This window comes from Papio anubis, chromosome 13, assembly GCF_008728515.1.
Source record: "Papio anubis isolate 15944 chromosome 13, Panubis1.0, whole genome shotgun sequence".
NCBI lineage: Eukaryota > Metazoa > Chordata > Mammalia > Primates > Cercopithecidae > Papio > Papio anubis.
In genome coordinates this window covers 19,902,985-19,920,574 of record NC_044988.1, presented here as the reverse complement: position 1 = coordinate 19,920,574, position 17,590 = coordinate 19,902,985, and the positions used below count along the sequence as shown (strand labels likewise).

General features: G+C 42.4%; 1 protein-coding gene across 1 annotated transcript in view; it reads right to left on the bottom strand.

Moving 5' to 3' along the window:
* Positions 1 to 17,590, bottom strand: part of LOC101022282 (guanine nucleotide-binding protein subunit alpha-14) — a 221,603-nt gene that overhangs the window by 92,358 nt on the left and 111,655 nt on the right. The window contains exon 2 of the mRNA XM_003911836.5: positions 7,772 to 7,956. Coding sequence (XP_003911885.1) covers positions 7,772 to 7,956 — 185 coding nt within the window. The remainder of the gene's footprint in view (positions 1 to 7,771; positions 7,957 to 17,590) is intronic.

Below are 17,590 nucleotides of genomic sequence, written 5' to 3'. Positions count from 1 at the left end.
GAACCAGCAACCCTGGGCTACGGGCAAAGTTGGAACATCGGCCTCTGTGTTCCCAAAGGTTCAGGCAGAATCTGAATTTTTCAAATTGGATGAGGAAGTGGGATGGAAAAATACATTTAAACAGATGTTTTTAAAAGTAGAACATAAAAGCCTCTTAAAATACTCCCAGCCCCGAGAAACTCTCCAATAAAAAAGTGACAGAAATTGACCATTTTCACTGAACTTTGCCTGATTCCCTCACATGTGTCTTTAAGAAATTCTCCTGAAATTCTCCTGGAAATTCAGCCTTCCACTTTCTGAGAATGGAAAGTAAATCTGGAGGAGTTATTTATGCATACATGTGAGATTTTATCGAAGGGCTTTCTGGTGTTAGAAATATACTCTCCCATGATCCCACCCCCAAAATACCACACTTGATTGCTTAAATGTGAAGTTAGATATTTGATGCTTATGTTTTTTACTTGATGAATTATCTCAGTAAATCAAAATATGTATTAATGATTAGTAAAAATACCAACTATTTAATTTCCTAATATAATGTCTTTATTTACTCACAAGCAAAATCATATGGTATATATACATTTTTGAGATGGAGTCTCGCTCTGTCACCCAGGCTGGGGTGCAATGGCGCGATCTCGGCTCACTGCAACCACCGTCTCCAGGGTTCAAGCGATCCTCCTGCCTCAGCCTGCAGACTAGCTGGGACTACAGGCATGTGCCACCGTGCCTGGCTAATTTTTATATGTGTTTTAGTAGAGACAGGGTTTCACCATGTTGGCCAGGCTGGTCTTGAACTTCTGACCTCAGCAATCTGCCTGCCTCGGCCCCCAAAGTGCTGGGATTACAGGCGTGGCCCATACGGTATTTTTGTTATAAACAAAACCTACACCTTCAACCTGTTATTAACACAATCTGCATCTCTGATTGCCTTATCCATCAAAAGGAAATTACGCTTTCTAGGTAGCAACAGTAGGAGAAGGAAGGCGAGAAGGAGCCACTGGTGTGATTTTGAGAGAATGAGGTGCAGCTTCTTCCTCTGCCCCCGTCCACATCTCAGAGCTGGAGCTCTGGGCATGAGGCTGTGCTCTGTCCCTGAAAGACTCAAAGGAAACAAACAGCATTTGCTTTTGGGTGGAGATTAATTAGGTCATTCCATGGAAAAGACTGCCAGAAATCTCCCTCCCTGCTGTGGAAAGGTTGACAGGAAAGCAGAATCCAAATTGAACCCCTTCAAATTATGTCAAGACACATATTTATCAGTGGTTCTCGACCCTGGCTGCTCAATCAGAATCACCTGGGAGGGACCTACAATTCAATCCACATGCTCAGGCTGCCTTCCAGAGCATGAACTCTTGAGTCTGTGGGGATGATACTCTTGGCCTTGGCCTAACAGCCCCACAGGTGATTCCAATGTGCAGCCAAGACAGAGAATCATTGTTTGGGATGTTCTAGTGCCTGATAAACCCAGCAGTAGGAAGAAGAGGAACTCCAAGGGACTGAGTGATAAAGGCATCCCCTTACCCAAATGTGGGACCTGCAAAAATTTCAAACAAAATTAGCAGAGGCCTTGTGAGTCAATTCAAATAAAAACATTCAACCTTTCAAGAGTGGTGGTTGACCGGACGGCTCAAGTCCATAGTCTCAACTGAATTTTGAATGCAGCTAAAGCTTCTAATGGAAGAGCAAAATGCTTTCTGAAGACAAATCCAGTCCTCACACTTCTAGCAACATTGCCTTCTAAATTAGATACTTAGAGTGGAATGGCAGGCAAAATAATCCCCTTACTGTTTAATTATTGTATTTGTCCATTCTTGCATTGCTAAGCAGAAATACCTGACACTGGGCAATTTATAAAGAAAATAGGTTTAACTGGCTCATGGTTCTGGAAGCTGTACAGGAAGCAGGGTGCTGGCATCTGCTCGACTTCTGGGGAGGCCTCAGGAAACTTACAATCATGGTGGAAGGTGAAGGGGGAGCAGGCACATCACATGACCGGAGCAGGCACATCACATGACCAGAGCAGGCACATCACATGACCAGAGCAGGCACATCACATGACCGGAGCAGGCACATCACATGGCCAGAGCAGGAACAAGGCAGGGGAGGGACGGGGTGCCACACACTTTCAAACAACCAGATTTCATGAGAACTCACTGTCATGAGGACAGCACCAAGGGGATGGTGCTAAACCATTCATGAGAAACCACCCTCATGATCCAATCACCTCCCAATAGGCCCCACCTCCAACAGTGGGGATTACAATTCAACATGAGATTTGGGCAGAGACACAGATCCAAACCATATCAACTATTAACTCTTCTTTTAAAAATTTGTTTTGGTTCTTGTCATGATTGCCCTTACAATTAAAGTCCCTTGCAAATATGACATGACCCCAGTGTAGTTTAGCACTCCTATAAGCGGAGCAGAAGGGCAGCAAGGGAGCTAGGGTCACCTGTGAAGAGCCCGTAGGCCTTCTTTTTTTCTAGTGATCACTGAATATGGAACTAACGCGTTTTTGAGATGTCAAGTAGCGCTGACCTTTGCCCTTGGGAAATTCTGTATCTACATCATGTGAACAGATTCTACAGAACCTTTAAGGGGTTCATATTTTTTTCCTTCACTGTGGGACAGGACTAGAATGAGAATTTCCCAAGTTCAAGAGACTGCAAACAGCAAAAATTATGATGCTTTTCAGGCTTCTGTGAAATCATCACAAGTAAACATGAATTATAAACTAACAAGACTTAGGAACCCTGCCACTGAGCAAATGCCTTTGTAATATTTATTCAAGAAGTCATAAATTTGAATTGTGCCCATAAAACACTCTTGAGAAACATTCATAAAAATTAAGGTTTATCAACAGAGTGAGCAAATACATATGAATCATTTCTTTCTTAATAAAATAAGCAGGCAAGGTATAAGAAAAAATCTTCAAGGCTATGTCTTAATTGAAAAAAACATGTTAGTTAAAAAAAACAAATGCGGAACTAAATTTCTGATAAATTTCCTTTAATAAGTGGCCTGTCAAGTAATAGGCAAAGACTTTCAACAGCCTAGCTGAGCAATAATCTCACTAACAATGAAAATAAAACCCTCTAAAACCACTTTTAATTCTCTTCTACACACATAAGAAAATGTAGCTCTGAAACAGAAACAGGAACAAACGGAAAAAAACAGCAGATAATACAGAAATACTCAGCAATAAGAAATGAGGAGGAGACTGCACCACTGTGAACATAAAAGCTAAAGTTCTGTTCATCCCTGCCATAACTAATCAATTGTTTCAAGTTATACAATACTTTGTAAAGAAGATAACATATAGCATGCCTCCTAAACTATCACTGAATACGACTGAACCACTCATCATTTTATCATTTTATGACCTAAGCATGGTACTTTGTTACAGTTTCCTGTTTGGAATCAAGACTAGCCCTGAGAAAAAATGATTAGAAATAATAGCCACAGGAAAATGATAGAGAATAAATTGATGAAAATGACCTAAACAAGTAATAAAAAGAAAATGAGCCTATTTCTGATTTTTGAACCTGCCCCAATAATAACCTTGTGTTTCTCGAGGGTCATTTAATTTGTAAATCACTTCCTTTTGCTCATATTGGCTTATAAAGTAGACAGAGCATGTCTCATTCAACAGATAAGAAAATAGAAAAACAGAAACAGTACAGCTTCCCCAGGACCAGGGTCAGCAAAGTACAGCCCATTGATTAAATCCATTCATGGACTGTGGATTTTTTGCATGGCCCATGAGTCAAAAATAGTTCTTACTATTCTCAACTGTATTCTTAACTTACTATTCTTACTATAAATTCTGTAAGTAGAGTTTATAACTGAGCCACACTTATTTGTTTACTTATTAGATATTGCCTATATCTGCTTTCTGCACTACAACAGCAGAACTAGGTAGTTCCAACAGAGATCATATAGCCCACAAATATTGACTCCCTGGCCCTTTACAGAAAAGTTTGCAGACTCCAGCCCTAGACCCACAGTGGAACCATGAGCAAAGCCCAGATTTTTTAGAGCCAATCCAGTGTTCTTTCCATTCCACCTTCTGCCTCTCCTTAAGCCATTTTAGCATTCAGTTCATCTCCGGTGTCTGAGAAAGTTTATACAACAGGAATTGAGATACTTGAGCCAGACATGGCAAGTAAGGAGGAGACAGGAGGTACAATGGACTTGTATCCTAGTTTCACAGTCATGGATGGAGAGGAATCCTGCCCGGGATGGTTTGTACCCAGAATCTCACCCATATCTAATTTACACAATGAGATTTGGGATTTTTTGTTTGTTTGTTTGTTTTTAAACAGTTTCACTCTGTCCCCAGCCTGGAGTGCAGAGGCTCCATTCTCAGCTCACTGCAACCTCTGCTTCGCAGGCTCAGTGGATCCTCCCACCTCAGCCTCCTGAGTAGCTGGGATTACAAGCATGCACTATCACACCTGGCTAATTTTTGTATTTTTTTTTTTTTAGAGATGGGGTTTCGCCATGTTGCCCAGGCTGGTCTCAAAACCCTGGGCTCAAGAGATGGCCGCTCACCTCTGCCTCCCAAAGTGCTGGGATTACAGGCAAAACCCACTGTGCCCAGCCTGATTTGGGACTTTTTGAGTTGATAGTTGGATTAGAATTAGGGTCTTAGAGTTGATGCTGGAATGGGTTGACTTTTAGGGATGTTGGGATGGAGTGGATGTATGTTGCACATGGGATGGACATGAATCTTGGGGAGCCAGAGGAGTTGAATTGTGTTCCCCCGAAGCTCATGCTGACCCAAAACTTCAGAGTGTGTAACCTTATTTGGAAAGAGGGTCTCTGTAGATGCAAGCAAGATAAGATAAGGTCATACTGGATTAGGGTGGACCGTAATCCAGCGACTGGTGTCCTTATAAGAAAAGGGAAATTTGGACACAGACCCAGAGAGGACAGTGCCGTGGACACACAGACACGGGGGAGAATGCCAGACGAAGGCAGAGGCAGAGGTTGGAGGCAAGTGTCTACAAGCTAACGGACAGCAAGGATTTCCAGCCACCACCAGAAGCCAGGGAAAAAGCCGGCAACAGACTCTCTCAGAGCCTCCAGTCAGAACCAATCAACCTTGGTTTTGGCCCTTTAGCTTGCAGAACTGTAAAAACAATAAATTTCTGTCTTAAGCCATCCAATCTTAAGTACTTTGTTATAACAGCCCTAGGAAACTAATACAGATTAGCGGGCAAACGGAGATGGCCTAGACAAAAGAATTAAGGTCAAGAGAAAAGGAGACAGTGGTAGATGTCAAACCACATAAAACACATTTTGTTTAAAATATAAACTAAGTACGTCTAGAAGATCAAGAGGAAAAACAAAACAAAAGCAAAAACCTAGAGCCTTGATAACTAAGCTGATTAGGTTTTACAAACGCTGCTGCCAACGTAAGCAGAAGTGGCTTACACATGAGCCTTTTCTCCCCAGTGGGTCTGTTTACAAACCCATCCTTGAATTCCAAGCTTCGCCCAGTCACCTCACCATGACTGGTAAACAAAACGCATTTTACAACAGGGGAAAACAGATGAACTGAAATCACCCCCAAGAACATTCCTGCCATGCCACTTCTCTGAAGTAATCTTAAATCTCCACAGAAAGCCTAATTTTGAGAGTACATTAGGAAGGGTAAGTAAAAAAAGAACTGTACCTTTTCAAAAAGATACAGCAATGTATAAAGGAATCATCTCAGTCACTTCTAGAATCTCCTAGTGGCTCAGTGTGTGCCTCTCACCTTACTTCACACCAGATATACCGTAGGCCAAGCTTGCCCAACCCATGGCCCCTGGGCCACATGCAGCCCAGGACAGTTTTAAATGCAGCACAACACAAATTCATAAAACAGAATGAGATTTCTTAAAACAGAATGAGATTTTTTGCAATTTTTTTTAAGCTCATCAGCTATTGTGAGCGTTAGTGTGTTTTATGTGTGGCTCAAAACAATTCTTCCAATGTGGCCCAGGGAAGCCAGAAGATTGGATACCCTTGCTGTAGGCTAATTCACCCCACACAATTTTTTTGTTTTGTTTTGTTTTGTTTTTTGAGATGGAGTTTCACTCTTGTTGCCCAGGCTGGAGTGCGATGGCACAATCTCGGTTCACTGCAACCTCCACCTCCTGGGTTCAAGTGATTCTCCTGCCTCAGCCTCCCTAGTAGCTGGGATTACAGGCGCCCGCTACCATGTCCAGCTAATGTTTTGTAATTTTAGTAGAGACGAGGTTTCACTATGTTGGCCAGGCTGGGCTCGAACTCCTGACCTCAGATGATCCACCTGCCTCGGCCTCCCAAAGTGCTGGGATTACAGGCGTGAACCACCGTGCCCGGTCCACTCCACACAATTTTTAGCATAACTCTGTTGCAGGGTGAAATTGTAGGCAAGATGTGTTCCTTCATTTCTTTAGGGCTGCAAGGACATGATGGTAAAGACATAGATTGTAGAGATGAGGTAAAGGTAAGTCTACTGTGCCTACTGTGTTTTACTATGTAATCCCATAAAAATTTAAATTGATTGCTTTAAAACGTTTTTTTTTTTTTCTTTGAGATGGAGTCTTGCTCTGTGGCCCAGGCTGGAGTGCAATGGTGTGATATTGGCTCACTGCAAGCTCCACCTCCTGGGTTCACACCATTTTCCTGCCTCAGCCTCCCGAGCAGCTGGGACTACAGGCACCTGCCACCACACCCGACTAATGTTTTGTATTTTTTAGTAGAGATGAGGTTTCACTGTGTTAGCCAGGATGGTCTCGATCTCCTGATCGGCCCGCCTTGGCCTCCCAAAGTGCTGGGATTACAGGTGTGAGCCACCATGCCCAGTCTTTTTAATCATATATATATGAGTGTAGGTGCCACAAGTTCATAATAAAGTTGTCCTTAGGGGTCCATATTAAAGCCCATGCAATCCTGGCATTTTACTAGCTAAATTCCTTTTTCACAGACCCACAAGAGACCCATCTGACACAGAATTTTTCTCTTTATCATCATGTCATGTTGTAATTTGGTATCAATTATTTTAAATAAACTCTGATTTCTAATATAGTTGCTTAATGAACTCAGACACAGTATTATTCTCCTTTGGATTTGCATTCCAATGTACCATATAAAATTTTATTTTCCTTCTCTCTCACTCCTGCCTCATTATTTTCCTCCGGTTTTCAGCAGATTTGTATTTTAAATAACTGGTGGTGAGGGGAAAGCAAATGGCAGCTTGACACCAGCACTTTACGGAAGCACATTGCTGGCTGGGCCATTAGCATTGTTCTCATGAGCCTTCGCTTAGTTCCCAAGATGGGTGAGCTCCCAACACAAACAAACAAAACCCACTGATTTCTCTGAGTAGTCTGCACCAATTAGTGAAAACATTTCCTGAGACTGGGAATTCTTGAAACGCTGGCCACTGTAAACCCAATGTCCCCATGGCTCCAGTGAAGAAATTAACTGGGTCTCTTAGCAGAAAGGGAAAACGTATGACTTCCTTTTCTCAGCGCCGGAAATAAGCAACCAAATAACAGCCCAAACTTTGCAATCCCTGCATGCTGGGTAGCCTCACGCTAGCACCATGAGAGAAATCCTGCAGAATGAAGACCAGGCGGCTAACTAAAGTCCTCAAACTCCTCTCGATGATCCCCACCCCAGGGATCAAGAGCTTCTTCTGGCATCTGACCAAAGCACTCAGGGAATCTTTGTGCTAACCAGAGTGGGCAGGCACACATTCACAAATAGGGCAAGTACCCCCTAAGCACGTTACCTTATTCTGCTCACACACATATTGTATCCTTAGCGTGTCCATCGCTCTGATCATGGCTTGCATGGCGGTGAATATGTTTTGGTAAACCAGCTTCGTGTACCCCTTTCTGTCTTCATCACTGTAACCAGACCCATGGATAATTCTCATCTGCTTGATAAAGGTGCTTTTCCCACTTTCACCAGTTCCTATGAGACAAAACAAGTGGAAAACGCTGTCATCAGACTTCCAAAGGAACACACGGAGAAACAGAGGACCTCCTGGCAGTATTAATCCCCATCCCAATTAATAGGTTGATGGGTTGGATTTGGAAGGGACTGCCAAATGGTTATGCAGTTTTAGGCTACAGAGCAGTGCCAGCCTAAGCCTCGGGCAAGTGCCACCCTCAGTCCAGGGAAATGCTTCCCCACATCCTTGCCCTAAGTCCTTGAAAGAACAGGCAACCATGTCTGAAAGACCTGAGCATTTGAGGGCTTTGTCACTGAGAAGATGGCAGCGGCCATGATAGGGCTGCTTCAGAGTGCAGGGAGGATTTGAGCCATAGAACATTTGGAGGAGAGAAAATGGTTCATGAATCAGTCAACTCCTTCCTTTCAGATAAACAAACATTCTTCATCCCTGCACAAGAAAGCACCGTTTCCCAGTGGTGCCAAGTGTCTATGTGCTTGCTTCTTTTCATGTCTCAACATGCAGTTCAGGAGGTCCTCAAAACTCACAACACTTGCACATAGCAGCCAAGGAACACGTTAGAGTATGAAGCCATCCCTGTTGTTCTTAAATGTGCATTACAGGTCCAGATAGAACATATGTGAAATATGACATCAAAACTCTATATTCATATTAGATTAAGAGTTTGCTTGAAAAGGTAGTAAAAGTTGCAGTATAAGTGACAGAAATTTAGACAATAGAATTAAAATATTTGCTAATATTTTCTTTGATAATTTATCATACGACACCCCTTTACCATGTTTGGAACATGATGGGTCCTACTCATGGCTCCTCACAACCACTTGATGAAGAATTTGCTATTGCTGATACAGTTCAGATCTGTGTCCCTACCCAAATCTCATGTTGAATTGTAATCCCCAGTGTTGGAGGCGGGGCCTGGTGGGAGGTGATTGGATCATGGGGGTGATTTCTCATGAATGGTTTAGCACCCTCACCTTGGTGCTGTTCTCGTGAGAGTTCTAGGAAGATCTGGTTGTTTAAAAGTGTATGGCACCCCTCCCCCTCACTCTTGCTCCTTCTCTGGCCACATGAAATGCCTGCTCCCCCTTTACCTTCCACCACGATTGTAAGTTTCCTGAGGCCTCCCCAGAAGCCGAGCAGATGCCAGCATCATGCTTCCTGTACAGCTTGTGGAACCGTGAGCCAATTCAACCTCTTTTCTTTATAAATTACCCAGTCTCAGGGATTTCTTTATAGCAATGTGAAAACAGGCGAATACAATTATCATCTTCATTTTGCAGATAAGAAACCTAAGATTCTAATTGGTTAAATAATCTCTGCAAGCTCACAGTCGGCAAGAGAAAGAACTGGGATTTACTCAGAACTGAACTACAATGACAAACTCAATTAGAGAAGAATGTCTTGGTCTGATCTAAAGGGGACAAACCCAAAGTTCACAGTCACACACTGAACCTCAAACCTCAGCCAACCCACTGTCTTGCAGGCTCAGGTTGCTGGGGCACATGGGAGAACCCCCAGATGGGGAAGTGTCCACACAGTCTCACTGGCCTTGCTTCAGCCTCCAGAGACAGGATAGGTAGACACTGTCCTCCCATTTCAGACACCAGAAAACTGGCAATTAGGGGATGAGCCAAGGTTGGGTGCAGATGCAGACTTGCAGGGCTGGAAGTCAGGTGTCAACGCCTTGGCCTTCAACATTCACCACAGACGTCACATACCTTAAAAAGGATTTCCTTCTCCTGTGTGCCACCAATAGTTAGCCCTACCTGCTTAAAGCCCTCAAAGTGCCTTGGATACCCAGAAGCAGCACATAGCCTAAATGCTTGCAGATACATCTCTCACCACACCTTTCATCCAGTAAAGGCAGGGCCCGGAATTCACACGTTTGGGTACTATGAACAATGTGCCTGCTTTATAGAGAGCACTCAAAGAAATGGTCAATGAAGGACTGAATGGAACAAACATGAGAAGTCAGCAAGGTTCCTCCATAGGTCTTACATTATAGACAACCTCAGAAAAACGAGACATGAATTGAACAAGGATAAACTGTGATGCGACCATGTGCCCCTGGGAACCACCATTTCGTAATGACTCTTGGCTGCACAAACCCTATATGAGAAGTGAGAACCTGTAGAAAGACCTTATACTGTCCAGGCTTGGTTCAAAGTCCCAAGTCAGATTAGCTCTCTACTCCTGCAGCATCTTAGAGTCCCTGCGTGTGACTATGATACTGCCATGTCTTCTCCTATTCCACCCAGCAGAGCTGAGTCCAATCCAGTGCTGGATTACCCCAAGCAAACATTAATATGGCGACATTTACACATTGTGAAGCTGATATGAATGCAGAGATTATGTAATCACCCCAAGGCAGGCTGTGGTTTATGGTCCTCATGCCAGAAAAATCACTCAAGACACATCCCAAAATCTAAACTAAGAGAATCTTTTTGCTAATAAGAGTCATTCACTTACAATGTTATTAATAGTTAAAGCTAACCCCACCACCAGCCCCAAACACACAAACCCATTTTAAAAGCCACTGATTTTTGCTTTCAGACACGGAGTATTTCAAAAAGTAAATGTTAAAAGTGATTTTAAGGGTTCATGCAAGAGAAGATATAGATGTATTTGATAAATACCCATATTTTAAAATATACTTTAGTTTTAAATTGTAGTTGTTCAAAGAATTAAAAAACCAAATGTGGGGCAAAAAAAGGGCAGGATAAAGGCAAAGAAAAGATACTGAAAGACACACAGCACTGAGGGCTAAGGTTGAGAGAGCAAAGAGACTCACTGTGTGGAGGTCCTCTTCTTTCATTTAAGCCTCAGCACCACCCAGCTTTTTTTTTTTTTTTTTTTTCCAGTAGGGAAATTGAAAATCAGAAAGATTTTAAATTGGTTGTCCAAGGTCACTCAGTTTGGAAGTGTTGTGTCCTGGGTCCAAATGCAGGTTTGTGTTGGTATATGCACTTCATAGGACAGCACCCCTAGTTATGAGCTAGTTTTACACTGCCTATTTCCCCCAAGTACATGGTCTCATCCATTGCTCCTATCAGCTTATGTGCAGCCTTCACCTGGTACAGAGATTCCAACCCTTGAAACTTTACCTTTTAGCCTACAGAGATCTGCTGTAAATAAGATGGTCCCAGCAGCAGGTGAGTGCACGGGAAGGTAGATGATGGCATCATTCTTTCTATAATGACAGTGGTGACCAGGACCACAGGGACGAGTTAAACTCAAGCTAAGGATCTCAATTGAGTTTCCTCACTTGTTCTAAACAGAAACTCAACACTCAGACATCAAGTGTATGACTGTTCATTTATTCACAAAAAGCAAAAGAAAAATCCAAAGGGTATGATTTTTAGACTGAAAAGTATTGGTGATTAGAGGACTGGGTGACTCAGGTGACTTAGATTCTACATCCTACCTAAGTACCTGTTAGAATGTGTGGTTTACTTCAGCAGCATGGGTCCGCTCTGCCTTGTTTCTTATCTCTTCATGAGGAATTTCTCACCTGCACCCCCACAAAATGCATGTGCTAGGTGGAGGGTCCTCTGCAGCCTGAACAGCTACACACAGCGAAGAGAACAGGAACCCTCACCCTGGCAGCAGCTTTTTGGTTTACAAGGAGTGGGAGGTCTTTTAACTGAAAGGTGAATTTTGGTGTCTGGTTCCAAAGGGATTCACTTAGATGTAATGGGGCTAGGAGTGGAGGGGTCACAGCCCAGAGGGCTTGCAATCCTGGACCCAATCCATAAAATCACAGAGTGAAAGAAGGAATAAAATTATAATTCCATCTCTAGACTCTGTTTCAAATATAATTAGGGGAAATAGCTCTTCTCCATTTAGTTTTTCTCTGTTTTCATATTTGAAAATAAAATCCAACAATGGTAATAAGTACTTTTAAACTTTCAGCATCATCTAGAGCCTGCCACATATATATTTTGGAGACAGAGTCTTGCTCTGTTGCTCAGGCTGGAGTTCAGTGATGTGATCTCAGCTCACTGCATGCAACCTCTACCTCTGGGTTCAAGCAATTCTCATGCCTCAGCCTCGCCAGTAGCTGGGATTACAGATGTGCGCCACCACACCTGGCTAATTTTTGTATTTTTAGTAGAGACAGGGTTTCGCCATGTTGCCCAGGCTGCTCTCAAACTCCTGAGCTCAGGCCGTCTTCCTGCCTCAGCCTCTCAAAGTGCAAGGATTACAGATGTGAGCCACCATGCTTGGCCTGGCGCTTGCTGTATTTGAGATAGTTGCTCACCATCATCCATTTGCAACTGTCTTTTGTCATAAAATCAGTGGCAAACTTCTGGGGAAGGCACCCTGGCCAGTAACAGATTGACTAGAAGACTTAATGTCCCTTTCTCTACATTGATCCTCTCTGACCTCTCAGCAGGCAATAAAACTGCTCCTGATCTAAGGCTCTCATAATCTCCCAAGTCTCCTGCTATACAGGTTTGCCTTGGATCCTCTGCCTCCCCTCTCCCCCTAAACTTGGGATATTTCCTTTTCCAGGGTAGACACTCAATTACTGGTTAAACTGAACATAGAGACCTTGCTAGTTGGCACATGCAGATAATTTCTTTTCCATCTGAAATTAAAACTCACCTCTACCAGCTTCCTGCTTACTGTGGGTGAGAGCTGTGAGCCTTTGACTTTGCAGGTTGGGAGTTTTCCTACAAGACACTTGCTCCTGGCCTTCCATTCGTCTAGCACTTCCCAAACCTCAATTATTTGTGTACCAACCTTGTGATTTTTCTCATACCCATATGTCACCTGTGTGATTATTTAATATTTAGCTTTATTATTTCAACAAACTTGTAACGAAAGGAAACCTGTCATAAGTAAAAGACCAGTATTATTTGCCATGATCAAACTAAATATAACAAAATAAATGACTTCAGCAATATTTCAAATAAAAACATCCTGTCTATCACCAGTGATCCGGGAACCACATTGGGAAAATCATACATATGAATTATCATTTCTTTATGTGAAATTTACCCGTTTACTTTTCATGCCTAAAGGAGATTCCCCCACTCTTCTCTCTAGAGTCTTCTGAAATTCTACCCGTGAACCTCATCCCAACACAAAATAACCAAGGATTGAAACTTATGTCAGTACAAAAGGCCTTTAGGAACCAGGAGGAAACAGAGGCCAAAGCAACATAAATCTTTCCTAAGTGATAGTCCAAGGACATGAAAACAGAAAGTCAATTGTTCTAATGTTTACATAAAATTCAGAGAGACTGCCTCCCAGAGAGCCCAAGCAGGCTGATAAAGCTTCCTAGATAGGAAGCATCATCTCCCAATTGTCTGTGATGTGTTCCGAAACCATCGTGAGAAGCCACTGTTTTTAGCTCAGTTTTGCATAAGGCAACGTAAATAGAACAAAAGAAGTCAGAACAAGAATGAGGACACAGCTCTGGATGTTGCTCATGCTGTCTAAATCATCTATGTGCCCAACAGGCGGAAGACGGACATGCGCATAACGGATGTGGCCAGCAGGTTGGCTCTCTAAGGACAGGGACCTTTTTTTTTTCTCATTTCCTGGTATCTTTGGAGCCTAAAAGAACACAGAGTAAGAGCCTAATAAAATATTCATGAATGGGTGTTTATTGGCTGTAGACAGCCAGGATGGCTTCCGTTTTGAAAAGCAACAAGGAAGTGGATTTCCCGCTCAGAGTAGGTGAGTCTGTTGTGCACGCAAAGCAACCTCACCAGTGAGCAGGCCTCTGATGAAGACACTTGTGGCCAGGTGCCAGCACACTGGGAGGCTCAGGTTCCATTTCAGGGCTTTTTAATGGGGGGATACAGGACTTAAGAATTCCTTTTGTAATCTTTAGGAAGGAGCGGTTCTCAGCAGCAAAGAGGCCTGCCCAGAGGATGGTGCCAGGCCTTTGGGGGCACTCTGCTTGGCCCCAGAGAACTCATAGCTGACCTTGGGCAGTAGCTACCCATGCAGCAGGAGTTTCCGTACATGGGTGTACTGCAATCCTGGGGCTTGTAAAAGATACTGATTTATGGGCTGGGCGCTGTGGCTCACGCCTGTAATCCCAGCACTTTGGGAGGCCAAGGCGAGCTGATCACGAGGTCAGGAGACCGAGACCATCCTGGCTAACACGTGAAACCTCCGTCTCTACTACAAATACAAAAAATTAGCTGGGCATGGTGACGGGCGCCTGTAGTCCCAGCTACTCGGGAGGCTGAGGCAGGAGAATGGCGTGAACCTGGGAGGCGGAGATTGCAGTGAGCCGAGATCACGCCACTGCACTCCAGCCTGCGCTACATGCAAGACTCCTTCTAGGAAAAAAAACAAAAACAAAAACACGAAAAAGATACTGATTTATGAGAGCATCGGCTAATGCTGGGAGAAATTCCAAATGACTCCCTACCTACGTGCAGGACAGTATCCAATGAGGGAGAGGGATGCTCATTAAAAATGCAGATTCTTGGACCCCTTGTCAGGTCTAATAATTTTGACAGGTTTGAAAATATGCATTTTTCACCAGTATTCCAGGGGTTTGGATGCACCCTATCCACAGCCTGGTTGGGAAACACTTCTCTGGGGCCCTTCAAAGGGGAACCTGTGTTAATAGAATATGCCTGGGACTGGAATGCTCAAGCTATTACATTACATTCAGTTTAGTTGATTTTTTTTTCAAGCAGGTTCCAATTTTATTTCTGCATGATAAAATATCCCCTCCGGAGCTCTGTTTTTCAATTTCCAGGGGGAAAACATTTTTAAAGTGCCAATAAGATTCACTTCTTCAAGTTACTCCTGCCAGTTTCTGTCCAGCCCCTACATCACCTTCACAGCCAGGTCACTCTCCCAGCTTCTGTACTTGCAAATAGAGGAGGGGCTATTTTTCACCATAAAATGAGAAGTAGCAATAATTCTAGGAAACACAGAACTGGAAACAATTGGAGACAGGGTTCACGGCTGCTCTCTCAACAAGAGGTTAGTACAAGGCTTTCGAAATAAAAAAGGGAAGTTGAAAGAAACTAAGTGATGAAGTTCAATACACAGTTTAAGATGAAAAAACAACGGCAGAACAATGGAGCAGAATTCAAAATATGTTGTATTATTTTTGTTAGGGGTTTTGTTTGTTTTTTGAGACAGAGTATCGCTCTGTCACCCAGGCTGGAGTGCAGGGGCACAGTCTCAGTTCACTGCAACCTCCGCCTCCCGAGTTCAAGCGATTCTTCTGCCTCAGCCTCCTGAGTAGCTGGGATTACAAGCGTGCACCACCACGCCCGGCTAATTTTTGTATTTTTAGTAGAGACGGGGTTTCACCATGTTGGCCAGGCTGGTCTCGAACTCCTGGCCTCAAGCGTTCCTCCCACCTCCACCTCCCAAAGTGCTGGATTACAGGTGTAAGACACCACGCCCAGCCTTGTTAGTCTTGTTGATTCTTTAATCTGCAAAACCATCTTTATTGCCTAACCAAGAAGAGCAGCAATTCCAAATATTTCCTGCTACTTTCTACCATCTTTGGGTCTCATTTTGATAAAGAAATAATTTTCAAGTCCTAACTTGATTTGTGAGTACCTCTTATATCAGATAAAGTCAATGGGTCATGCTAACAAGTTTTAATCACAGAGAATTTTTGAATAATTCTTTTTCTAATTTGAGATATCAAAAAGATTATATTTCTCCTATTTGCCATATGTGCACTTTTTTTTACATCTGCATGCATCTTTTTTACTGATACAAAGTATTTTACATATTTATAGGGTACCTATGAGTATCTGTTACATGCATAAAATCAAACCAGTGTAGTGTATTTGGAGTATCCATCACCTTTAGTATTTATGTCTATTTATCAGTAACATTTCAAGTCCTCTCTTCTAGCTACTTTGAGTGTACAATACACTGTTGCTAACTATGGTCACTCTACTTTGCTATCAAATATTGGGCTTATTTCTTCTATCTAACTGTATGCTTGTTCCCACTAATCAACCTCCCTTCATCCTCCCCTCCGACCCACACCCCCTTCCTGGCCTTTGGTATTTATTATTCTATTCTCGGCTCTGCAAGACCAAGTGTTTTATCTCCCACCAATGAGTGAGAACGTGCAGTACCTGTCTTGCTGTGCCTGGCGTATCCCACTTAACATAGTGACCTCCATTTCCATCCATGTTGCTGCAAATGACATGATTCATTCTTTTTCTGTGGCTGAATAGTATCCCATTGTATATATATACCACACTTTCTTTATCCATCTGTCCATCAATAGACACTTATGTTGATTCCTTATCTTTGCTACTGTGAATCGGGCTGTGATAAACATGCAAGTGCAGGTATTCCTGTGATATACAGATTTCTTTTTTCTTTGGATAAATACCTAGTAGTAGGATTGCTGGATTGTATGGTAAGTCTATTTTGAGTTGTTGGAGGATTCTCCATACTGTTTTCCATAGTGGTTGTATTAGTTTACATTCCCACCAACAGTGTATGAGTTCCTTTTTCTCTGCATCCTTGCCAGCATGTTATTTTTTGTCTTTTTAGTAGTAGCTATTCTAACTAGGGAACGGTGGTATCTCATTATGGTTTTGATTTGCATTTCCTGACAATCAGTGATGTTGAGCATTTTTTCACATATTGTATGTCTTCTTTTAAAAAAATCGTATTCATATTCTTAGCCCACTTTTTAATGGAATTATTTGATTTAATTGTTAAGTTATTTGAGTTCCTTATATATCCTGGATATTAATCCCTTGTTGATTAATAGTTTGCAGATATTGTCTCCCATTCAACAAGTGGTTTTATTCACTCTGTTGACTGTTTCCTTTGCTGTACAGAAGTTTTTTTTTTTTTTTTTTTTTTTTTGAGACAGGGTCTCATTCTGTTGCCCAGGTCAGAGCGCAGAGTAATCCTAGCTTACTGCAGCCACAAATTCCTGGGCTCAAGTGATCCTCCTTCCTCAGTCTCCCAAGTAGCTGGGACTACAGGTGTATGCCACCACACCCAGCTAATTTAAAAAAATTTTCTTTTTATAGAGACAGCATTTCACTGTGTTGTCCAGGCTGGTCTTGAAATCCTGGCCTCAACTGGTCTTCCTGCCCTGGCCTCCAAACTTGTTGGGATTACAGGTGTGAGGCATTGCTTCTGACCTGTTCTTTTTGCTCAGGATTGCTTTGCTTTGGCTATTCAGGCTTTTTTTTGCTTCCACATGAACTTTAGGATTTTTTTTTTCTCATGCCATGAAATATGATGTTGGTATTCTGATAAGGATTGCATTGAACCTGTAGATTACTTTTGGAAATATGGTCATTTTAATTATATTAATTCTTCCAATCCATGAGCATGGATGTCTAATTCCACTTCTTTGTTTCCTTTTCAATTTATTTCAGTAGCATTTTGTAGTTTTCTTTGCAGAGATCTTTCACCTCATTGATTAAATTTATCCCTAGGTATTTTATTTCTTTATAGCTATTGTAAATAGCATTGCTTTCTTGATTTCTTTTTCAGCTGGTTCACAAGTGGTGTATAGAAATGGTACTAATTTTGTATGTTGATTTTGTGTTCTGTAACTTTATGGAATTTATTTATCAACTCTAGGAGTTTATTTTGGTGGTCTTTAGGTTTTTCTAGATATGAGATCATATCATCTTGTTTATATAACATTTC